This window comes from Geotrypetes seraphini, chromosome 14 (assembly GCF_902459505.1).
Source record: "Geotrypetes seraphini chromosome 14, aGeoSer1.1, whole genome shotgun sequence".
Lineage (NCBI taxonomy): Eukaryota > Metazoa > Chordata > Amphibia > Gymnophiona > Dermophiidae > Geotrypetes > Geotrypetes seraphini.
The window spans coordinates 30,117,745-30,143,676 of NC_047097.1; the positions used below are offsets into that span (position 1 = coordinate 30,117,745).

At 43.3% G+C, this 25,932-nt stretch overlaps 2 protein-coding genes across 14 annotated transcripts in view; one reads left to right on the forward strand and one right to left on the reverse strand.

Moving 5' to 3' along the window:
* WDR93 (WD repeat domain 93) overlaps positions 1-25,932 on the forward strand; it is a 384,961-nt gene that overhangs the window by 196,407 nt on the left and 162,622 nt on the right. For 10 of the 12 annotated variants that reach the window (XM_033921082.1, XM_033921068.1, XM_033921078.1 and 7 more), the window contains exon 1: positions 19,475-19,610. The exons of 1 other annotated variant lie outside the window; for it this stretch is intronic. The gene's annotated coding sequence lies outside the window, so the exon portion shown is untranslated. Of the gene's footprint in view, positions 1-3,727; positions 3,747-19,474; positions 19,611-25,932 lie in introns of those variants that run through there. One more of the 12 variants, XM_033921076.1, reaches the window with a different exon arrangement.
* Positions 329-25,926, reverse strand: LOC117348688 (ras-related and estrogen-regulated growth inhibitor-like protein). 2 transcript variants are annotated; one of them, XM_033921088.1, is made up of 4 exons: positions 25,793-25,926; positions 18,461-18,514; positions 8,239-8,315; positions 329-2,366 (listed from the first exon to the last, which is right to left on the reverse strand). In XM_033921088.1, exons 1-4 carry the CDS (start codon positions 25,827-25,829, stop codon positions 1,938-1,940), a joined length of 597 nt encoding a protein of 198 aa, XP_033776979.1. In that variant the 5' UTR covers positions 25,830-25,926; the 3' UTR covers positions 329-1,937. The 2 variants fall into 2 exon arrangements, with proteins under 2 accessions (XP_033776979.1, XP_033776978.1); XM_033921087.1 differs by lacking the exon at positions 25,793-25,926 and adding an exon at positions 19,278-19,577.

Sequence of the window (25,932 nt, forward strand, 5' to 3'; positions counted from 1 at the left end):
TAGAGCAACAGCCTCAGCACCCTGAGGTTGTGGGTTCAAATCCTAGGCTTCTCCTTGTGACTTTGGGCAAGTCACTCAATCCTCTATTGCCTCAAGTACATTTGATAGATTGTAAACCCACTGGGACAGATAGGGAAAATGTTTGAATACCCGATTGTAAACCACTTACGATATTGAGTACGATGTTGGGTTTCAAAATGGGATTGGACGAGTTCCTGAAGGAAAAGGGGATTGAGGGGTATAATTAGAGGGATACTATATAGGACTATACTATACAGGACAAAATGTTTTAGAGTAATAGATCACTTACAGGTCACTGACCTGGGGGGCCACTGCAGGAGCAGACTGCTGGGCATGATGGACCTATGGTCTGACTCGGCAGAGGCGATGCTTATGTTCTTAGATAACTTTGATAGGTGGTATATAAATACATATTAGTTCAAGAATTGAAAGTACAATGCTTTTATTGAATTTTTGTGGCATATAATGGCATCAGATTATTAAAGACTCCTCTGAAGACCACATTGTTCATCACATCATTTTCACACCCTGGGTTGATTCCTTTTTGCTCTCCTTTGCATGTGCCCATTGGTTTGGATGGAATTGATCTCTTAACAATCTTTGGTTGCTACACAACTACTACTACTACTAATAATAATAATCATCATTTCTATAGCTCTGCTAGATGTACACATTTTATTACTGAAGTTTTTTTGAGTCCTTGATGCATTTCCCCCATGAAAAAAGCAACGGAAATGCATCAAGGGCTCTAATGTATCTGGGGCATTAGAGGATTGAGTGACTTGCCCAAAGTCTCAAAGAGAAGCCTGGGATTTGAACCCACAACCTCAGGGAGCTAAGGCTGTAGCTCTAACCACTACAACACTCCTTCCTCCAAACAATGTTACCGTCAGATATAAGCATCTGTGTTATGGGGCTTTGTATTAAATGATTTCTCTCAACTTGTACTGCAGGAAAAATGCTCCATATACTAGGAACATTAAGAAGAAATTTTCTAAGTTATTAAAGAATTCTTGGAAGACTACATTGTTCATCACGTCATTTGCACACCGCAGGTTGATTTGTGTTTGGACTTGTCCCCACGCAGTTTGTCTGGTTTGTGAGCAAACATTTCTGCACTCTGTGATTGGAACTTGTGGCAGCTAGATAAGTGTATTTTGACCCAGCGGCTTTAGCTAGCAAGGGTGCTGGTATAACCAAGGTAAAGTAATAAGCCGTCTGTCCAGCTAACAATTCACAGCCAGCTGCTCAAAAAAAATTAGTGCTGGTTTAACAATGAGGCAGAGTAGGGAGAATATGCAATCTGTTACTTGCAGGGAGGGTGAGCAATTTTAAAATTTTTTAGAAATTAGCCTTATATATTTATTTCCAAAATAGAGGTTTAATATTTAAAAGTATGGTATCCAATTATGCGTTTTTTTACAGGATTGTTTTGTAAATTAGTGGGTTTTAAACCTACCCTAAGGGACCACTAGACTATGCATAGATTTGTTTCTATTGGAGGCAACAGGCTTCAAAATCTGTCTCATACATAGTTATTAGGGATAGCCTGACACCCCGACTAGCTACTGATCCCCTAGGATAGGTTTGAGAACCATGATTGTCATATTTAATTATCAAAATCTCAGTGCAGAGAATAAAAGCCTGAAAGCTAATTGGGGGTAAGAGGAGACACACGGTTGAAGGTACATAATACCTTTGTACCAACCCCTGTGAGAGAAAAAACAAACCAAACTCCTACATACAGTGAAGCATCTCCCCAGTTACAACTAAATATTTTACAGTGCCAGAAGATTAAGTCTGTGATGAGCAGGAGAAAAGAACAGTTTCTCATTCAATAAACCCTGGGGAAGAACTGAGTGGCCACTCTCCTGTGAATAGGAAAAGATATTAGATTAGCTGTGTTGTCTTAAAGTTTAGAGGGAGTCTGTCCTCCTCCTGGCAAACACTGCTGACATACTTTTGACAATGCCACGAATCCCGGTACCCTTCTTTGTCGCCAACTTGGATTCCTTTATCCTGTCTAGCAGTCCATGGAAGACCAGCAAGACGCCATGATAGGCTTCTGCAGCCGAAACTTCATAAAACTCACAGTCCAAGGAAAGCGCTAGGAGCCTGCCCTCTTCACTGGATACCGTACGTCTGTGGTGCAGGTCCCGTTTATTACCTACAATGACAATGGGCACCTTCTCTAGCCCCAGATACTCTTTGGCTGCCTTGATAACCTGAACCTTCTGGTGAATGATGCTGAAGCTGGCACGGTCACAGATGCTATAGACGAGGACAAAGCCATCGGCCCACTGTATCCGTTTTTCCTCTTCTGTGAAGTTCTCATCGGAATGATCCTGGGAAAGGATGGAGGAGGAAGGACAGTTAAGTATCTGTATGTCTAACAAAAGTTACCCTATCTCTAAACTATAAAACATGTGTCTTAAAAAAAAACCTACTTCCAGAATCAGCTAGTACCATTGTGGTAAGGCAACATACCAATCCCTATTCTCCCCAGTAAGCTCCCAGCACAAGGGGCATGCAGTGTACTGTCATTGAAAAACCTAAGTTCAGGAGCAACCTCAGGACTTTATGTCTTCTGGGTAATGAAGTCACTTTCAGGCTTAGGTACGATAGAGGTAGAAGCGATAATATGAAAAGGGGGAAATTATGGCATTCTAAACAGAGTTGGTAGTAGCTCATTAGAAGCCATAAGAAGGAATGTTTTGAAGCCCACCTCACTGAAGCAAGAAAAACTTCTGGCCTGAAAATAAAATGACAACGTTATCAGCTACATGCCACCATTCCCTCTATACTGCAGGAGGGCCCTCTATCCACATTCCTGCTGAAAGAAGTAGTCCATCAATATTGTCTTTTCATTCAAAAAGGGCAGACAGATCATCTACTAGTCCTGCGGCAGCTGCTTGGCCCCTGTGATTGCAAATGCAATAGTAATGCATCACTTCTTTGGGTGGAAACACATGCAAAGAACTCCCATGCCCTGTGCTGACAAAACGCTAGGCACTGTCCTAGGTTCAGTTGGGGAAGGGTGAAGAGGAAGATCAGAGGTCTGCAGGAATAATAATACAAACATGAATGAGGACCCCCTCCCCTGGAGCTACTCAGGGTCTTAAGCAATTGTTTAATCTGCCAGCAAAGCTTTAGATGACTTAAAATATGTTAATGTAGGATCTGCTTCAGTTCCAAACCACTGTTAATACAGCCAATTTAAATAAATTTCAAATAGGGAAAGCCATAGAGAAACCAAGACTCTGGCTTTAGTATCTCATCATGGGGATAATTTTCAGTGGACTTTCTTGTGGAAAAGTATGCTGGTAGTTTTAAGAGCAGTTTGTAGCTAGTTTTGAAACAGAGTACCCTGCTAATTTCACTTCAAACCTGATCTGACATGAGGTTTGTGCACTAAAAGCAGCCACATACAGTACTTTGTACTTGCTATTTGGGCAGGTGGTTGAGCGAGGGTTAAATAACATAAGCAAGCTTTCAAAAATCCCATGTATAGTTGTAGTTAGGGTTGATCTATTGCTCCATGCAGGTTATCCTGTTTTTTTTTTTTCTATGATTGTAACTGTTACTCCATGTGGGTTATCCCCTCTTTTGTCTAGGATTGTACATAAGAACTGCCAAACTGGGACAGATGCAGGTCCATCAAGCCCAGTATCCTACTTCCAACAGTGGCCAACCCAGATCACAAGTACCTGGCAAGATCCCAAAGAGTAAAACATATTTTATATTTCTTATCCTAACAATAAGCAGTGAATTTCTCCATCTTAATACTGTAATATTGGACCAGAATATACACAGGTAAGGCTAAATTCTAGTAGGGCACTGGTCTTTGACCTAAGGGCCACTGCGTGAGCAGACTTTCTGGGCACGATGGACCACTGGTCTGACCCAGCAGTGCCAAATCTTATGTTCTTAATGGACCTCTCTTTTAGGAAGTTAGCCAAACCCTTTTTAAACCCTAAGAACTACTTTCACCACATTCTCTGACAATGAATTCCAGAGTTTAATAAAAAAAAAAAATTGAGTGAAGAAATTTTTTCTCCTGTTAGTTTTAAATCTACTACTTTAATAGCTTCATTTCATGCCCCCTAGTCCTAGCATTTATGGAAAGAGTAAACAAGCAACTCACATCTACCCACTCTATTATATTTCCTCTGAACTGCCTCTTCTCCAGGCTGAAGAGCCCTCGCCACTTTAGCCTTTCTTCTTTTGTCTAGGATTGTAAGTTTCAAGTTCAAGTTTCAAGTTTATTAGGATTTTATATACCGCCTATCAAGGTTATCTAAGCGGTTTTTACAATCAGGTACTCAAGCATTTTCCCTCTCTGTCCCGGTGGGCTCACAATCTATCTAACGTAACTGCAGCTGTATGAGAATCATTTCTGTTTTGCTTTGAGCAGAAGTGTTCTATACTTTCATTTCAGTCTCTTTCTTTATATGGATCCTCTGTGTTTATCCCATGTCCTTTTGTACTCCCATCCTCATTTTTATCCCTAATGGGAGGATATTCAAAGCATCCACCACTCCTTTCCTGAAAAAATACTTCCTGATGTTCCTTATATACTGTATGCTCAACGTTTTACTCCCCTGACCAAAGCACACACTGAACAGGTAGAAATGCCTCTCTTTAACCTGGCTAGAAGTATGCACACTTTTGAAACCTGTGTGCATTATGGAAGTTGGACAGGGAGAGGAGCTTAATTTCATAATAGGGAACCCATGTCACAGTTCCAAGATGAGCACACATATGCCTATAGAAAATGAACAAGCATGTGCAAATTCACAGAAAACCTTGCACTGTAAGGGTAACTATGGCAAATTATAACCGGTAAACTGTATATTATATATATTAATATTAGACCCCTAATATGTGTCAGGATAAAACTTGTATCAAAATTATGTATGTTTAAACTTAAGCCTGCTCTAAATTTAAGCCTGCTCTAACTAAGGTGTAAATATATTGTTTTCTCTAAGAGTATACTCCCATATTTTATAAAATATCAACATGCATCACACCTCTGTCCCATCATGGGGACAGACGTAAAGACCTTAATATGTATACTCTGGAAGAAATATGGGAGAGAGTTAGACCCTATATCCCTATCTCCCTCCTCCCCTTCCTTTTTTCTAATAATATTCTTGACCTGCTTCAATCGGGCTTTCGCCCTCTCCACTCTACAGAAACTGTCCTTGCCAAAGTCTCTTAACAACCTGTTCCTAGCCAAATCCAATGGACTCTACTCTATCTTCATTCTTCTCGATCTGTCTGCTGCCTTCTCGACACGTTATCCTCGCTGGGATTCCAGGGTTCTGCTCTCTCCTGATTTTCTTCCTATCTCTCTCGTCGTACCTTCAGTGTATGTTATGGTGGATCCTCCTCTGCCGCCATCCCGCTGTCTATTGGCATACCCCAAGGCTCTGTCCTGGGCCCTCTCCTCTTTTCCATATATACCACTCTCTTGGTACACTGATCTCCTCTCATGGTTTTCAATATCACTTCTATGTTGACGACTCTCAGATCTACCTCTCCACGCAAGATATTTCTACAGGAATTCAGGGCCTAATTTCAGACTGTCTGTCTGACATTGCCGCTTGGATGTCTCGCCACCATCTCAAACTGAATATGGCTAAAACTGAACTCCTTATCTTTCCGCCTAAACTCACCTCCGCCCTCTCACCATTCTCTATTTCTCCTCCCTCTCTCGTCAGCTCACAACCTTGGGGTAATCTTTGACTCCTCTCTCTCCTCTGCTCATATCCAACAAACCGCCAAATCCTGTCACTTCCTTCTCTATAATATTACCAATATCCATCCTCTTCTCTCTGAACACACTACCAAAACCCTTGTCCATTCTCTCATCACCTCGTGCTTAGACTACTGCAACGTACTTCTCTCAGGCCTCCTGCGCACCCGTCTCTCGCCTCTTCAATCCGTTCAAAATTCTGCTGCACGATTCCTATTCCGTGAGAGCTGCTATTCTCACATTACCCCTCTTTTCAAGTCACTTCATTGGCTCCCCATACATTTCCAAATACAGTTTAAACTCCTCTTTCTGACTTGCAAGTGCATTCACTCTGAAGTCCCCCGATATCTCTCCTCACTTATCTCCCCCTATGCTCCCCCCGTGATCTCCGCTCATCGGGCAAGCCCCTCTTATCTGTATTCTTCTCTTCCACTGCCAACTCCAGACTCCGTCCCTTCATTCTTGCAGCACCGTCTGCCTGGAACAGGCTGCCTGAATCTATACGTCGTGCTCCATCCCTGGCAGTGTTCAAATCCAAGCTAAAGGCCCACTTTTTTGAAATTGCTTTCAACTCTTAACTCACACTCACTGCTGTCAGATACCTAGACCCACTGTATCATTTCCTCTACCAGAATCTCCTGAACCCTATAATGTCCTATCTAAATTAGATTGTAAGCATATGCCTTTTCAGTGCAATAGAAATAATAAATAGTAGTAATAGTAGTAAACATTTAAATATCTTGGTGGCATTAATGTACAAGAGATTTGTCTTTTTCAAAAGAAAGAAAACTGGAATGAGAGGGCATAGGATGAAGTTAAAAGGTGACAGGCTCAGAAGTAATCTAAGGAAATACTTCTTTACAGAAAGGGTAGATGCTTGGAATAGTCTTCCGGTAAAGGTGGTGGAGACACTGTCTGAATTCAAGAAAGAGTGGGACAGACATAGAAGCCAGCACTGGGGGTGCTTTAGCACCCCGATACTGAATAAACTATTTGACTATGTCTAGGGAGAGGTTGTTTCCATTTGGTTTAGCACTCTCAATAATTTTGAAAAGTTGGCTCCTGTGGGGACAGGCCCATGGGATCTCTTAGGGTAAGGAGAAAATAGTGGATGGGCCATTTGGTCTTTATCTGCCATCAAGGTTCTATCTCTGCCCCCAGGAGTTCCTATCTTTTAGTGTGAATATATTATGGGCTAGATTCAGTAAATGGCACTCAAAAATCAGGGGTGAACCCCCTCCCCCCAAAAAAAAATCAGCACTCCATGCAATTCTATTATAGGAGAGCATGGTACAGGGGAAGGCAAGAGGCACGTGCAGCAAGGATGGGGGGAGGAGGAGGGGTGCTGCGTCCTTAGGAACACCGCACCCCTGTTACTATGCCACTGCCTGTATTCTATATATATATATATATCGCCAAAATTTAGGCAGGGTTTCTAGATATGCACATAAACTAGTTGCCAACAATCAATTTATTGGCAGAGTTAATTGGCACTAATTTGAATGTACAGTGAATCTGCCCTATGTCCTGTTTCAAAATGTCTTGTGTGCATGGGAGGGGCAAGGGCAGGTCAAGGGAGTTTTCAAATATTTAGGTGTAGTGTCATAAAACACCAGGGTTGTGCGACAACTTGCAGGCCAGGATTTACACCAGGCATAACTCCTTGTGCCCAAAGTTGGAGATGGAATCCATTCTAATAAGTGTTCAGCCTGAAGTGGGTTTTTTTAATCGAATAGTGCTTAGCGTGTATTTTTTCTGACACCCGATATAGAATCCCCCCCCCCTCTGTATCTGTGCCCACTGGGGCTGATTCTATAATGGGCACCTAACTTAATTGGCAAAATACCCTAACTGCCTCAATAATTGGTTAAAAATATATTAATTGGGCGAGAAGCACCTATCGCAATGCGTTTAATGCCTATGTGGGCATTTCTATGTGTGTAGTATGTGTTAGGCATTGCTAAGCACAATTCTCCAAATACCTAGGTGCCTGAAATGTAGGCCTTTAAAACCCTCACTTACATTTCAGGCACTTAAGTTTTTACATAGGTGCCGCTAGCCGTGATTCTGTAAATGACGCTTAAGCGTGGTTGACAGGCAGCTGGCGCTTTATTTTTTTTAAGGCTCCGGCTCATTTAAGCACCATTTATAGAATCAGCCCCTTTGTGTCTATGGAGGAAAAATAGTAGTGATTTAGGTCCTAAGGGTAAGACGAGAAAGAGTAAATCCCACATACCCTTCCTATTCATCACCCTTCAGTGCAGTGGAGATGGGTTGCAAATGGTACAAGCATGACTAAATCTTCTTACTGAACACATGGCTCTCTGGCAGATAAAGTTTTATATTTCTGTAAGAAATTATAGCCCTGTCAGGGTCTTCACTTAGTATTTTCTCAGCTTCCCAGAGGATGCAACCGATTCCTTGTATTTCAACAAAGGTCAAACAAGCGCTGAACTGACCTGTGAATATGGGAAATCCCAAATATTGAATAGAACATCTTTTCCATCCACGGTAACATTGTGACTGTATATGGATTCTGTGATAATGACAAGAAAACAAAACAGGGTTATGTTTCTTTATCCTTTTCTCCCTTGCAGTTTTTCTGCTGCTCCCTCTTTGAAGGGTGTCACTGGTACTAGAGAATGTCATGGGGGAACTCAATTGCCCTGGCCTGTCCCTGTGAGTTTTGTCGCTGTCCCTGCCCCATTCCTGTAAGCTCTGCCTTAACTGCACAAACCTCGAATATTTATGATTTTTAAATGTTTGAGGCTTGTGCAGATGAGAACGGAGCTTGCAGGAATGGGGCAGGGACAGGAAAAGAACTCGACAGGACGGGAAAATGAGTTCCTGCGGGAATGGGAAAAAATTTGTCCCTGTGTCGTTCTCTAACTGGTACCCTCGAGTGCTGAGGGTCTGAGGAACATCTTCAAAGATATTCATTACATTACATTAGTGATTTCTATTCCACCATTACCTTGCAGTTCAAGGCGGATTACAAAAAGGATCTATCTGGCTATTTACAGAGGAATTATAGAATAGTTAGGGAGTAGTCAACTTAGTCATAGAGATGAGGTGGTTTTTGTGGCATTAGATTGTTTTAGAGAGTGGGGAGGCGTTAGGTTGGTTTCGATTGTTGGGTATCAGGGATTTTTTTAATAGTATGGTTTTTATTTCTTTTCTAAATGTTCTGTAGTTAGTGGTCGTTATCAGCAAAGTAGAGAGTTGGCGGTCTAATCTCACTGCTTGTGTGGCCAGAAGGCCATTATACCGTTTTTTCCGTTTGACTTCTCTGATTGGGGGGGATGTGAATGGAGCGTAGGTTCTCCTTTGTCTGGTTGAGGTGGTTCGGATTAGACAATTGTTTAGGTATATTGGGCTGTTTCCGTTCATGGTTTTAAATAGAAGACAGTAGAACTTGAATTGTATTCTGGCTTGAATTGGCAGCCAGTGTGACTGGAGGTACGCCTCGGTGATGTGGTCATGTTTTCTCAGAGAGTAGGTGAGTTTCAGGGCTGTGTTCTGGATTGTTTGCAGTTTTAATCATGGTTGCGGGGCAGGGTAAACTAAACTAAACTAAACCTTAAGTTTATATACCGCATCATCTCCACGGGAGTGGAGCTCGACAAGGTTTACAAAGCTAAAAATATAGGAAGAGAGAGGAGAAAGATTTACAAGGGAATATATAAAGAGGGGATGAAACAGAAGAAGAGATGTTATATGTTAGAGAAAAGCCAGGTTTTCAGTTGTTTTCGGAATAGTTGGAGGGAGCCCAGGTTCCGCAGCGGGATAGTGAGATCGTTCCAAAGGCTCGTGATTTTGGAGAGGAGGGATCTTCCCAGTTTTCCTGCGTGGAGGATGCCGTGTAGAGAGGGGAAGGATAGTTTATGTCTGTGGGCTGATCTGGTGGTAGCAGGCGTCAGGGCGAGGAAGGATAGGGGGATTAGGGGCGGAAGGATGCCGTGAATGATCTTGAAAGCCAGGCAGGAGCATTTGAAATGAATTCTGGAAAGTACTGGGAGCCAGTGAAGATTGGTAAGTAGCTCGGGAGACGTGATCAAATTTGCGTTTAGCAAAAATCAGTTTGGCTGCAGTATTCTGGATAAGTTGGAGTCTGCGAAGACTTTTTTTTGTTAGGCATAAATAAATAGCATTACAGTAATCGAGTTTGAATAGGATAATGGATTGTACAAGGACGGTGAAATGTTTTTGGTGAAAATAGGATCTAACTCTCCTCAGCATGTGGAGGCTGAAAAAGCATGATTTTGCCAGGAAATTCAGGTGATCGTTGAAGGAGAGGGAGGAATCGATAGTGATGCCGAGCACCTTGCTTGAGAAATCAAGGTGCAGAGCAGGGCCTGTGGGTAGTGTGAAGAGGGTGGGCAGGTGAACTAATTTTGGGCCGAGCCAGAGTAATTTTGTTTTTGATTCATTTAATTTCATCTGTACAGAGAGGGACCAGGCATGAAGTCTCATTATGCATGAAGTGATGTTCTCTTGGAGGTTTGTAAGGTTCTGATCTGTTTCGAGGAGGATAAGGATATCGTCTGCATATGTGTATAGTGTTTCAAGGGGAGATAGTTTGAGGAGCTTCAGGGAGGTCATATACAAGTTGAAGAGAATAGGAGATAGGGGAGAACCCTGTGGGACACCACAGGAAGGTGTCCACGAAGCAGATTTGGAGCCGTTTGCGTTGACAGTGTAGGAGCGAGCGCGAAGGAAGTTAGAGAACCACTTTAGGACGAAGGAGTCTATTCCTATCTCAGAAAGTTGGTAGATTAGTATGTCATGGTGCACTACGTCGAAAGCCGCAGAGAGATCGAACTGTAGAAGAACGGCAAATTTGTTTCGAGCGTGTAGTTGTTGCACCTTTGAAATTAAGGAAACTAGGAGGGACTCGGGTCTGAATCCGTATTGGAAGTGTTGGAGAATGGAGAATCTCTCTAGGTAAGAGGAGAGCTGAGTAGCGACTATGGTCTCTAGAAGTTTTGTTAAAAGAGGGATGTTAGCTATGGGTAGATAGAGAATGTTACAATAGTCTAGTAGACCCAGCATTAGGGCTTGAACTAGGATTCGGAATTGAGTTTTGTGGAAGAATTTTCGCACTTGTCTTAGGTTTCTCCTGATTGCAAAGGATTTCTGTATTATTTTGTTGATTTGTGGTTGCATGGTACAGTACCTGTCGATCGTCACTCCCAGTAGTTTTAGAGTGGTTTGCATGAGGAATGTGGTTGAGTTGATTACTAGGTTTGTAATGGATGGTGTCCTATCATTTTCTAGGAGAATGAATTTTGTTTGGCTAGAATCATCAAGTTTATAGCAGTTGTCTTCTTTCACTCAACCTGAGCACACCACTTCCTCTGCACACCGAGGCCCAACAGGGGATTTGAACCCACATTCTAAATTAGTTATGCTTGTAGCTTAAATGATGAGATTTCAATTGTTTAAGCCATTTATGTCTCTCCACAGATTTTGCCAGGAAGCTGAACCAGTCTTATATGTAACTAGGTTCAGCTGTTCTAGTCCTTGGCACCAGAAAGAATCATTTGAAAACAACACCAATCTGACCTGGGCTTAGCATTCAGGACAGTTCTGTCACTCATTTATCTATCCCAGTCATTCACTAGTGATCAATTCAACCAATGAGGCAGCTATTTCAGTTCTCGGCAGCTGCAAATCACATACTAAACCTTAATTTTGTAGACTAGGTCATCAACCAAAAGGAGCTCGACTCGGTTAACAATAATGGAAAACATAATACATAAACATAACAAATGAAATGTAAACTAGAATGGTTAGTTTCCAACATGTTTAGCAAACAAGAAAGTTTTCAGGGCTTTTCGGAATAGAGCGAAGGGACCTAAACTTCTTAATGCAAACGGTAAAGCATTCCAGAATTCTGTTAGTTTAAAAGCGAAAGAATGACAATCTCCTGAAGGTTCTGTTTTTACCCCTAAGGGGAGGAAATGTAAGTTTTAATTTTTGAAAACATCTGGCGAGATGAGATCTATGCACATTCCAGTCTAAAGGAATCAGAGTAGTGAAAATGCCAAATAAGATTTAAATGCAATACAAACGCACTTGAATTAAATTCTAAGATACACTGGAAGCCAATGTAATTCCTTGAGCAATGGGGTTACACGATCGAATTTACTCTTACCGAAAATGAGCTTAATGGCAGTATTCTGTATCAGCTGGAGTCTCTGCAAACTAACCTTTGAAAGACCCAGGTACACTGAATTACAATAATCCAACCTTGACAAAATGATTGTTTGAACCAGTACAGAGAAATGTTGCTGATGAAAAAGCACTCTCACTCATCTCAGAATATGGAGGCTGAAGAAACACTTTTTAACAAGTGAATTTAGTTGGTCCTTAAATATAAGAAATGAATCAATGACAATACCCAATATTAGCGACTTTGGGGATCATTTTCAAAAAAGATAAATGTTGAAAAGACAGCATAAACCAGCACTTGGATGTTTTGACTAGTAAGACGTCCAAGTGGACATTTTTGAAACTGACTTTTTAGACATCTTTCTGATCGTTTTGTCTCCAGTGGGTCTAAATCTTAAGGGGGCATATTAGAGCGGACTTAGCACTAGGACATTCTTAGTGATAAATATTTTACAAAACGTCCAAGGCCGGTCCTCGTAGTCCATTTAGAATTACTAAGTCCAGAATTGCATTTCCTCTCGTATTATTTTTGACAAGTTGTTCCAAGAAGCAATCGCCCACAGCATCCATGATAACTGCTTTGCCTAGATTCTATCCCCGGATAATTGAAGTCACCCATGATAACTGTGTTGCCTCCCTGACAGTTGCGTTTAATCTCATCCATCATCCCTCCATCAATTTTTTCAGACTGCCCTGGGGGTCGGTAGTAGATGCCGATCTTCGTTTCCGTTCCATTTGTTCCTGAAATTTTTACTTATAGAGACTCTAACTTATTCTTCATTTCCGGTGTGTTCTCTCCAGTATACTCAATTCCCTCTTTGATGTATAGGGCAATGCCCCCACCTTTTTGACCTACTCTGTCTCTGTAGTATAGCTTGTATCCTGGCAGCATAGTGTCCCAGACATTTTCCTCATTCCACCATGTGTCTGTTATGCCGATGATGTCAAGGTTATCTTTTTGTACCATAGCTTCTAGTTCACCCATCTTATTCCTTAGGCTCCTTGCGTTCGTGTACATATACTTGAGTTTGCGGCCTGTTACTTTCTTGCATTTCCTTCCCTCATGTGTCCCTTTCGATCTGTTAGTATTTCTGTCTTGCCTATGATCTGGTGAGTCTTCCCCATTAACTTCCTGCACGGTATCCTCTGGGTATACTGTTTCCCGAACCATTGACTCTCTGTCGACTGTCAGTTTTCCCCTTCTTCCTAGTTTAAAAACTTCTCAATTTCTCTCTTGATGTTGTTTCCAAGTAGCCTGATTCCGTCTCCGCTGAGGTGGAATCCATCCTTCCTGAATAGTTTGCTCTTTCCCCAGAATGTTGTCCAGTTGCACACGAAGTGGAATCCTCCTTCTTCACACCAGCGCCTCATCCATGTGTTGACTGCTTGCATCTCCATCTGCCGTCTGCCTCTTCGAATGTTTTGGATTAGACCTGTTTTTAGCATAAGGGCCAAAAAAGTACCCAAACAGACCAGATGACCACTGGAGGGATGAAAATATGGCCCCCAAAACATTCTCCAAGTAGTCACTGACACCCTCCCACCCCCCAAATATCTGCATGAAACAGTCCTAATAGAGCTGCAAGCAGGTCTCTGGAGTAGGTGGACTGAAGAGAAGGGGACCCAGCCCCATATTCCACTCTAAGTAGTACACTTGTGATGGAAACTGTGAGCCCACCAAACCATTAGGGGACACGTAGAAGTATAAGGGCTATTGGGCTGGTAGACAGGTGGGTACAATAGGTTTGGGGGAGTTGTGGAGGGTTATGGCAAGATGTGTAGGGTGTCCCACTGCTCTGAGGGCACCTCCTACACGCAAATGGTTTATTTTGGACGTTTTTAATTTGAACTTTTGTTAAAATCAATAATGGCAAAAAATTTAGACATCGAGCTGGGCCATTTAAAAAACCAAAAACGTGTGCTCTTACCACATCCTATGGCAATGTGTTCCAGAACTTAACTATTCTCTGAGTGAAAAAAAATTTCCTACTATTGGTTTTAAAAATATTTCCCTGTAACTTAATTGAGTGTCCCCTAGTCTTTGTAATTTTTGACGGAGTGAAAAATCGATCCACTTGTACCCATTCTACTCCACTCAGGATTTTGTAGACTTAAATCATAACTCCCCTCAGCCATCTCTTTTCCAAGCTGAAGAGTCCTAACAGTTTTGGTCTTTCCTCATACGAGAGGAGTTCCATCCCCTTTACCATCTTGGTCACTCTTTGAACCTTTTCTAGTGTCCCTATATCTTTCTTGAGATAAGGAGACCAGAATTGAACGCAATACTCTAAATGAGGTCACACCATGGAGTGATACAGGGGCATTATAACATTCCTTTTTTAATAATTCCTAGCAACTTGTTTGCTTTTTTGTCCGCCACCACACATTTGGTGGAAGGTTGCATCATATTGTCTACGATGATACCCAGATCCTTTTCTTGGGCGCTAATCCCCAAGTTGGACCCTAGCATCCTGTAACTGTGATTCAGGTTATTCTTCCCAATGTGTATCACTTTGCATTTGTCCACATAATATTTCATCAGCCATTTGGACGCTCAGTCTTCCAATTTCCTAAGGTCTGCCTGCAATTTTTCACAATCTGCATGCGTTGTAACAACTTTGAACAGTTTAGTGTCATCTGCAAATTTAATCACCTCGCTCGTCATTCCAATTTCTAGATCATTTATAAATAAGTTAAATAGCACCGGTCCCAGTACGGACCCCTGCAGCACTCCACTGTTTACTCTCCTCCATTGTGAAAAATGACCATTTAACCCTACCCTCTGTTTACTATCCGATAACCAATTCCTAATCAGCCCTTCTCTTGCCACATTTCTTTTAATAAATGTTCTAATTAAAGCTTGGTAAAAGGCTTAGAAGTTGAACATCAAATCCTATACTGAAGTGTGGGAAGTATGGCATATGTCATTCTGAACTCTCAGAACGGCTTTATAGGCTGAGCTCAGTGGCGTACCAAGGGGGGAGTGGGGGGGTGGTCCGTCCCGGGTGCAGGCTTAGGGGGAGTGCACAGCCGGCCAGGTATGGAAAATTCAGCAGTGAATTTGAAACAGCTCCCTTCCTGCCCCTTACCTTCGTGGTCGCAAGTCTTATAGCAGCTGGAGTTGCGTGTGGCTGCCATAAAGGTCATTTCTGACGCATCAGACTCGACCTTATACGAAGGCAGTTTAGACATCGCCAGCCACAGGGCAGGAACGTTTGTTTGACCGGGCCTGTTGTCCGGGGGGGGGGGGGAAGGGGAGAAAGCACCACGAAGGTAAGGGGCAGGGAGGGAGAAAGGGAGGAAAGGTGGGGTGGAGAGGAAAAGACACTGAAGGGAAATGGGTAAAACAGAGGGGGGAGAAGGACGCTGAAAGCACATCGGGAAGACGGGGGGGGGAGAAGGACCCTGAAAGCACATGGGGAAGACAGGGGGGAAGAAGGACGCTGAAAGCACATGGGGAAGACAGAGGGGGGGGAGAAGACGCTGAAAGCACATGGGGAAGACAGGGGGGGAGAAGATGCTGAAAGCACATGGGGAAGACAGAGGGGGGGGAGAAGATGCTGAAAGCACATGGGGAAGACAGAGGGGGGGAGAAGACGCTGAAAGCACATGGGGAAGACAGAGGGGGGGGAGAAGACGCTGAAAGCACATGGGGAAGACAGAGGGGGGGAGAAGACGCTGAAAGCACATGGGGAAGACAGAGGGGGGGAGAAGACGCTGAAAGCACATGGGGAAGACAGAGGGGGGGAGAAGACGCTGAAAGCACATGGGGAAGACAGAGGGGGGGAGAAGACGCTGAAAGCACATGGGGAAGACAGAGGGGGGGAGAAGACACTGAAAGCACATGGGGAAGACAGAGGGGGGGAGAAGACGCTGAAAGCACATGGGGAAGACAGAGGGGGGAGATGGATGCTGAAAGGACATGGGGAAGACAGAGTGGGGAGAAGGATACTGAAAGCACATGGGGAAGACAGAGTGGGAAGGACGCTGAAAAGACATGGGGAAGAGAGAGTGGGGAGAAGACGCTGGCAGGGAAAAAGACAGAGATGCCAGACTAAGGGGGGAGCAGAGGGAAGAAGATGGGTGCCAGACCAATTTGGAAGGGGGAGAAAGGGAGAGGCACAGTAACAGAGCAAATGGAAGACTCAGAGAGAAGAGAGACAGTGGATGAAAGGAATTGAATGAGATGAGGATAGCAGAAACCAGAGAAGACAAAGGTAGAACAAAAATTTTCTATTTATTTATTGCTTTAGGAGACATGTGTCACCGTTTCTGTGATGTTGCATTGTATGCAGAGTCCAGCTTCTTGCTGGTTCAATTTAACCTTTGTCTTATGTATTTCTATTTTATCCCCCCTTTTACAAAACTGTGGAGCGTTTTTTAGTGCCAGACGTGGTGGTAGCAGCTCTGATGCTCAGAATTCTATGAGCGTCAGAGCTGTTACCACCGTGGCTAAAATCCACACTAGTTTTGTAAAAGGGGGAGGGGTTAGTTTGTGATGACATATTCCATATTAGGCGAAGGTGTTTTCTGTGTTCTGTGTGTTCGAAAGACATGGTTTTCTGTTAGGATTGATGGTGTAGGATTGATCTGTACTAGTCTGGCTTGTTTAGTTTTACAATGGGTGTATTGCTATTGTACTGCTCACTGAAGTATGTAAGATGCTGCCTTTTCCTAGGTACTCATGTGTGATGTGTGGCTTGTTACTAAAAATCATGTTTTTCATACAGATGGTGGGGGTTGCCAAAAAAAAAAGGGGCCCCGGGTGTCACATATGCTAGGTACGCCACTGGCTGAGCTGACAGAGTTACTGTACTACTGACTTCAAGCCTCTCACACCAGCTCTGCTAATTGTGGTGAAGGAAGAACTCCTGCTATTACCATCTGGTTTTAAACATATTACCTGCTATGCCACACTCTCAAAGAGAAACGTGTTCCAGGTTCAGATTCTGCCCTCAGTTTTCCCCACAACTGCCTGCAGTGTTTATTTGTTTTTTTATTAGCTCTGCAGGAGCCTGGTTTCAAGTTTAGTCCTTCCTGCCCTTGAAAGTCTACAAAAAGATAGCATAAGAATAGCCTTACTGGGTAAGACCAATGGTCCATCAGGCCCAGTAGCCTGTTCTCACGGTGACCAATCCAGGTCCCTAATACCTGGCCAAAACCCAAGGAGGAGCCACATTCCATACTACCATGCTTTTCTCAATAACAGACTATTGACTTTTCCTCCAGGAAACTGTCTAAATCTTTCTTAAAACCAGCTACGCTTTCTGTTTAAACTTTTTTGTGTTGGCATTCCACTACAGAGAGGGATGGGAAAAATAAATCAAGGTAGTAAATATGTCATGTAAGTACCAGGGCCAAATACCACTGGTTGCCCCTGGCAGCAGGAGCATGACCTCTTGTGGTGAGCGGGCAAATTACTGGACAGCCCATGACATGTTTTGTGAATGCAAGGAGCTTAGTAGATATGTGATGTGACCCTTAATGCTGCTGCTACATGTGGCCTGCAGACAGCACTTTAGAAATGATCATAGGCTCTTCTGTATTTGCTGCAGGATACAGTATTGTCACATTTTTACACATAAAATGGGACTCTCTTTATAACTACACTTATTGACCTAAGGACCTGTTCTGACCGTTCACAGTTTTAGAAAGATGTTGAAGAAATATGATCATATCACCCCCTTTTACTATGAGCTGCATTGGCTGCCTATGGAGGCTCGGGTGTTGTTTAAGCTGGGGTGTTTCTGTTACAAGGCTCTTTATGGTCCAGCTCCTCTTTACTTGGTTAACAGATTTTCTTTCGCTTCTTATAGATATAGTAGAAAACCTCATCCCTTGTTTAACTCTCCTTCTGTTCAGTACTGCAAAAGTAAGAAATTTCTAAACCATACCTGAGCTCCCAAGCTGCTCTGCATGATAAAGAATTTCGTACATTCCTGCTTACAGTTTATTCTTACAAACAGTTTAGAACACAATTGAAGACCTATCGTTTTACAAAATATTTGACTACCTAACTTATTTTATTTCTTCCATTGTGAACATTATTGGTAATCTTTTGTAAACCACTTTGAACTAATGGCTACGCGGTCTATAAGTATAATATAATATAACACAACTGTATGTGGTGGCTTTCCTCTGAAACTTTGGTAGTAAGTATATTTGATAAGAAATCTAATTGTGCTTACTGCACCCTATTAAGTGGGGATGGAAAATATATAAATTCGTTGAGCTTTGGACTAAATTACTAAGTAACTGAATGCATTTTGTAACTATTGTCCTCGAACTATTGTGAATGTTTTTATTGTTAACAGCTTAGTTATAGGCAATCTAGAAATTGTAGAAATAAATAAAACCACAGCAAGAGAAGCTCTGAGAAGTGCTAAATATCCCTTTTGCACTGGAATGACAATAATAATAGCAGTAATGCATAAATAAATGCTGGTTAGCGGATGATGCCATTGCCTAAATAAAATTAACGAGGGTTTTATACATTGCATTACTCACCCAAGTCTCCATACTCGCCAATGAATCGTCTGGTTAAAAATCGTACAGTTAAAGCTGAAAAAAGACAGACAATAAAAAGTAAAAATTGTGGTTTCCAGTGCTATAGAGGAGAAAATCTGTTGAAAGCTCCAGCACACTTTCAGCACACACAGTAATGGCAGGATCGTAACATTGATTTTCCATAACAATTGTGTGGAGTTTCAAGGACACCAGACAACAATTGTGATCTCCTATTGAAAAAGGTGCAAATTCAATCCCCAAATCTCTTCCCCATCTCTTTTTGAAAAGGTTGGCCCTTCAGAGACTCAGAGAAAACGGTCTGAATCTAAATGTATCTTACCTTTGAACAGACTGCCTGAATCACTAAGTCCGGCTCCATCTCTAGCAGTATTCAGATCCAAGCTAAAGCTCACTTCTAACTCCCACTCACCATAAGATACCTGAGCCCATCTTACTATTCTCTCTATGAGAAACTCCCCAGCCCCTCTAGGTCTAAATTAGATTGTAAGCTCTTCGGAGAAGGGACCCTCTATTACATGTTAAAATGCACCTTTTAGCGCTTTAGAAATGATAAGTAGTAGTAGTACTCAAAGTAATTAAAACATTTCAAGAGAACAGTTAATGCTACGGATTACTAATAAAAAAGAAATATGAGCAGATAAATTCATTTCTGCAGTAAACCTAATTACAGCAGAATTAAACATTCTGAATCCTTTATAAAAAAAAAAAAAAAAGCCTCATTCAGCACATGCCTTTTTTTTTTTTTTTTTTTTTTTTGCTAAAGCTGGGGAGAAAAGAGCCAGCCAGCTCCCCTCACCTGATTTCCCCACGCTGTCCGCTCCCACCACTAACACGTTGACTTCCATTTTCAGGGCAACGGGTCCCACTAGTTCTGCCGGTCCTGATGAAGGGTGATGCTCAGGGGTGAGGCTGATAGCTCTGCGGAGAGGAATCTTCAAAACCATGGCTAGGCTCCGAGCTCGTCTTTCCTCCCCAGCCTTCTGTTCTGTAAGAGGTTGCTCTCAGCTCTGCCAGCACAAGGTACTTCCTTGGATCATACCAAGTGTGGCGGATGCAAGGGTGAGACTGGAGAGCTTTAAAGGAGGAAAGCTTATAAAGATGTCACTGCGTGAGATCCGACTATTCTGAGGTAATTGCGCACGACACACAAAGCAGGGCTTTAAAAGTCTGCAATCAGTGAAAAGCAGTTGCTAAGTATAGAAATTGTAGTAGATTCCTAAGGAAGACAAGATGTGATATGTTTTTGTTTTGCTATTAGATAAAGCGGATACTATTGGTTAGCAGTTGACTGTGGGATTCAACCCAAAACTGCTTCAAGACATACAAGTTTAGTTCCCCCCCCCCACCCCCATCACCCAGCCAGAATAATGAATCCGAGTCTTCTGTACCAGAAGCCAAGGGATTTTTGGCTTTAGATCTACAAGATTTCCACAACAGACTGAAAAGGAAATGATTTTGACAATAAACAAGTTGATGAATGACAGTATGAGAAGAGAAGGAAGACAATTCCTCAAATTTTTTTTTGTCTAGAAGAAAAAGAACTTTGATAATTCAGACCCTACCTTTAAATCATAGGAAGACACATTCCTTTATTTATAATGATCATATTTAAAGTATTTTGAGAGTAAACATACTTCTGGTATCTACATTTGAGCTACTTTGAACTCAGTCCCAGACATACCAAATCACATGTATTAGGCATGTGACACATGCAGCTCCATTCTCCAGCTCACATGCTGAAGGGCCCTCCTTTCACACATTTTGAGCTGTCTTCAAATCACCACCTTCACCTTGGTCCCTCCACTCCACCATGATGCCACCCACTCGGCCTTTCCCTATGGTGGCATCTTTCCTAGCCAGGCTATGGTAGTAGCAAGGATAGTATGAGAGGCCACTGAAAAGTTCTCATCCCAACCAACAAAGTTGGGGCATTCTCCATCATGGACTATACACCTTAGTCCAGTGATTTCCCACTTTTTTTGTTCTGTCAGAAAAATATGGGATAAAAAGTGGAAAATTGCTGGACTAAGTGTATAGCTCTCAATGGAGACTACCCCAACTTTGTTAGTTGGGCTGAGAACTTTTCAGCGGCCCCTCATAGAAACATGATAGCAGATAAAGGCCAAATGGCTCATCCAGTCTGCCCATCCGCAGTAACCATTATTTCTTCCTCTTTCTAAGAGATCCCACATGCCTACCCCAGGCTTTCTTGAATTCAGACACCGTCTCTGTCTCTATCACCTCTTCTGGGAGACTGTTCCACGCATCTACCACCCTTCCTGTAAAATATTTCCTTAGATTACTCCTGAGCCTATCACCTCTTAACTTCATCCTGTGCCCTCTCGTTCCAGAGCTTCCTCTCATATGAAAGAGACTTGACTCATGCACATTTACATCACGTAGGTATTTAAACATCTCTCACAAGAATCCAATAACAAAATATAAATACAATCAGCAAAAAAATTGTTATTAGTGGTGGAAATACGCCATGAAAGTACATTTATAATAGGTGGAGAAAAAGCCTCAACTTATCAACAATATACGGACGGAAACCCAATGAGTTCTTAAGCCAGTCCTGCTCTGTATCATAGGCATAAAAACTCCACACGTTTCAAAATGTAACTTTTCAAAACCGGACCAAAGCACAGGGAGCCAGAAAAAGAACAAAACAGAAAAAGAACAAAACAGTTCACTTATCTTCCACGATGGCAACAACAACAGCGAGTGGATCTTCCTGCTATAGCACTTCTCACGCTTGTTGGATGTCACCAACAAGGCTCTTGTTTCGCTGAACAACAGCTGCGTCAGGGCAATCACATTCTCTCCTGCTCCGTCCACACCCGGCTTAGAATGGCGCTGGAATTTATACTGTTTGTTCTTTTTCTGTGCACAGTAGTGGCTTTGGTCCCGTTTTGAAAAGTTACATTTTGAAACGTGTGGAGTTTTTTTGCCTACGATACAGAGCAGGACTGGCTTAAGAACTCATTGGGTTGCCGTCCGTATACTGTTGATAAGTTGAGGCTTTTTCTCCAACTATTATAAATGTACTTTCATGGGGTATTTCCACCACTAGGCTAATAATTTTTTTTGCTGATTGTATTTAAACATCTCTATCATATAGAAACATAGAAATAGACGGCAGATAAGGGCCACGGCCCATCTAGTCTGCCCACCCCAATGACCCTCCCCTACCTTTCTCTGTGAATAGATCCCACGTGTCTATCCCATTTGGCCTTAAAATCAGACATGCTGCTGGCCTCAATAACCTGAAGTGGAAGACTATTCCATCGATCAACCACCCTTTCAGTGAAAAAGAATTTCCTGGTGTCCCCATGCAGTTTCCCACCCCTGATTTTCCACGGATGCCCCCTTGTTGCCGCGGGACTCTTGAAAAAGAAGATATCTTCTTCCACCTCGATGCAGCCCATGAGATACTTGAATGTCTCGATCATGTCACCCCTCTCTCTGCGTTCCTCGAGTGAGTACAGCTGCAACTTATCCAGCCGTTCTTCATACGGGAGATCCTTGAGTCCCGAGACCATCCGGGTGGCCATTCTCTGGACCGACTCCAGTCTCAGCACATCCTTACGGTAATGCGGTACTGCACACAGTATTCCAGGTGGGGCCTCACCATGAATCTATACAATGGCATAATTACTTCATGCTTACGGCTGACGAAACTCCTACGTATGCAACCTATGATTTGCCTTGCCTTGGATGAAGCTTGCTCCACTTGATTGGCAGTCTTCATGTTCTCACTGACGATCACCCCTAAGTCTCGTTCTGCTTCAGTTCTTGTTAGGATCTCGCCATTAAGGGTGTAAGTCTTGCATGGATTTTGGCTGCCCAGGTGCATGACTTTGCATTTTTTGGCATTGAAGCTGAGTTGCCAGGATCTAGACCAGCGCTCCAGTAGGAGTAGGTCGTGCATCAGGTCCTTTCTCTTTCAATCTCTTCTTCTTCCTCCTACCTCTCCTCTTTCTTTCTATCCCCCCAGCACCCTCTCTTCCCTATAACTCCCAAGGTGCTGTCTCTCTTCCTCCTCTTCCATGCTACCCCCCCCCCCCCCGCACTCAGTTTCTGCATCCCTCCTAGTCTAGTGGGGCACACTGTCTTGCTCTCCACTCTTTCCCTCACTCCTCTCTTGGCAAACATTTTGCCAGTGACACTGTAGCATCTGAGCTCACTTCACACTATGGCCCCTTGGCACACATCTTCCAGCAGCCCCACACTCTTCAGCTTCTGCCATGGCCACAACTCACCTTCAGTACACCAGCAGGATATGCATATGTGTACCCTACACTTCAGTGACAGACACCATTCTCACCCTAACAAGAAGAAACACTTAGCCTACAGTGCCCAAAGACACAACTCTTGGACTCTTCTACCTAAATCAAGAAGGCTGGCCTGGATAACATGGAAAGTAAAAGTAGGGCTTAGACCTGCAAGTCATTTTGATTCTAATAACTAACTCAGGAAATGCAACTCAGATTTGTGAACTATGAACATTACAGTTTATGATCTCCCATTTTGAGGGATTTTGTGATCCCAGTTACAAATTGTACCGTATATACAGTGGAACCTCGGTTTGCGAGTAACCCGGTTTGCGAGTGTTTTGTAATAAGAGCAAAATACTCCCGCAAACCTTAACTCGCAAAACGAGTAATGTCTCACTAAACGAGCACCCCCACCCCTGCTTGAACCGGCATCACACCCCCCACCCGTGAACACCTCCCGTGAGAACCGCATCGCACCCCCGTGCTGGAAGCAGCATTCACCCACCCACCCAAACAAGCTCCTTACCCCATCTGCTGCGTGCCGGTGCCAGTTAAGGAAAGATCCCGCCTCTTGCTGGGCTGGGCCTTGAGCATCTGAGAGAACGAGAGCCAGAAGGCCTTGAGCATGCGCAGATGCTCAAGGCCCAGCCCAGGCAAGAGGCAGGATCTTTCCTTAACTGGCACCGGCTCGCAGCAGATGGGGTAAGTAGCTTGTTTGGGTGGGTGGGCGGATGCTGCTTCCAGCACGGGGGTGCGATGCGGTTCCCACGGGGGGACGTTCGTGAGCGGGGGGGAGGGTGATGGAGCAGCGCCGGTAGCCTCGGGGGGGGGGGTGAGGAGGAGGTGGAATGAATCAAAGCAAGTTTCCCTTCCTATAAGGAAACTCGCTTTGATATACAAGCAATTTGGTTTATGAGCATTCTTCTGGAACAAATTATGCTCGTAAACCAAGGTTCCACTGTACTTGAATATAATTCGATCCGAGTATAAGACAAGATACTTCCACCCAAAGTAGGAAAAAGGTTGACTCAAATATAAGCCGGGTGGGGGGTTAACATTCATGTGCCCTGTCAGGATCTGTGCCATGCCCCCCTCCCTCCTCTGCAAGGGGCTCCACCCTAACCCCCCCTCTCCCCTTGCCAGGCTCTGCACCCTGTTCCCCCTCTTTCCTGATGTCCTGCAGGCCTCCACTGAACCTGCTGAAACCTGGTGGTCCAGTGGTAGGCTGAGGGATCCCTCACATATCCTGTCCTGGCGGACTCTGACAATTTTTTTTACTTCCCTCTCGCTTCCCCCCACATACCTTGTGGTCCAGTGGTATACTATGCAGGAATGAGCTTTTTGTGCTCCTGCCCAGTCCTGAGCCGCTCCATGAATGGCTGCCACCAGTTCTCATGAGTCCCGCAAGAACTAGTGGCAGCCATTCAGGGAGGGGCTCAGCATGTGGAACCAGGGATTCAAAAAAGTACGCGGGGGAGGCAGGAGGGAGGTAAAACAAACAAACAAACAAACAAAAAACTGACAAGAGTCAGCCAGGAAAGGAGATGGGAGGGATCCCTCCTGTTCCAGCCCACCAGGTCATTCCTTTTCTTTTTACTTCTTTTACTTTGCCTAGATAAATTTTATACCATTTCCCTCTTAGTTATTTTTACTCCACTGATTGTGCTTTGAGATTATTATTTCCATTGTTAAAACTTATTTCCTAAGTTGTACCTTTTTTTCTGTAACCACATCGAACTGTAAGGCATTTTGCGGTATATAAATGAACACTTAAAGAAACATAGAAACATGATGGCAGATAAAGGCCAAATGGCCCATCTAGTCTGCCTATCCGCAGTAACCATTATCTCTTTCTGTTTTGTCATACGGCAGGCCGGCAGAGGTCTACAATTCTAGGAGGGGGACAGGTGGGCGCTGACCCAAATATAAGATGAGACTCCCCCCCCCCCCCCCATTTTGGGGCTATTTTTTTTTGCCCCAAAATCTCATCTTATATTCGAGTATATATGGTAATTCATCACACATACTGTCAGGGAAGTTCTGATCAATATGAAGGGATTTGGACTTTCTAATAACGAAAATGAATTATGTGTCCATTTCCCATAGCTATATTTGAAAATATATTAATATTCACCAGAACTGGGTTTTCTAAGCTGACTTACGGGTCACTCCACAGCCAGCTGGATTTTCAGGATATCAGCAAAGATTATCTATGAGGTAAATGTGTGCATATTGGAAACCGTCAGCTAGTGAGAACCAAAAAATTGCTGCTGGTGGAATGCCATCACCCAACACTGTCACCGGCAGCCTCAGGGCAATGGGTCCTAGGGCACCGGTAACAAGAGAAACTCTTGTGCGCCGCTACGGGCAGCACAAGAAAAGAAAAAAGGATAACAGAAAGGAACACCACCACACCAGGTAGGTATTGTATCAAGCAATTACTGGGTTTATTCTTCAAAACAAAACATTTGCTTGTGTCCGGTTCAATCAGTTCCACATTGAAAAAAACCCACAATCTTGTCAGGATGTTCCAGATATAAAATATAGTCCCAAACCAAACAAAATGCGCTGCTAAACAGTCTCTGGGCTAATGTCAGCCAATAAAGTTCAAAAACATATAATTCAAGCTTTCTCAAAGCTGCTGCTGGCTCTCCAGCCGATTAATAGTCCAAACTTTAAAACATTCAAAAAAACCCAGTCTTTTGGGCCGATATCCTCAGCCTGTGCTAGTGCTACGGCACTAGGCCCCAGCAGCTGACGTGCTGGCCCGGAAGTGTGCTCTGTGTGGTATTAATTTGCCAGTCATAGGCCCTCTATCCCACCACAGAAAACGCGGAACATTCCCCACTTCCTGGTAACAGCCCTTCCCCAACCCAGGAAAAAAAACCCCAAAATTCAAAACAGTTCTTTTCCAGTTCTTAGAGGTGCCTCCAAGCACCACACCTTCTTCAGGGTTACCACAAAAAAAAAAACCTTCAATCAACTTAGTTAAGTAGTGTTTCAGTTAAACATTTAGGCAGTTTAAACTACTTGCCTTCAGCCCAGCAAACCTCCATTACAGGGCTCAGCATAAGGCTCCAGTTCCATGTCCTGGAAATCTTGAGGCATGAAGTTAGGTGACTCCAAACCAGCCTCAGTCAGCTCCATATTTTCCAGCTGTTCACTGCCATTCAG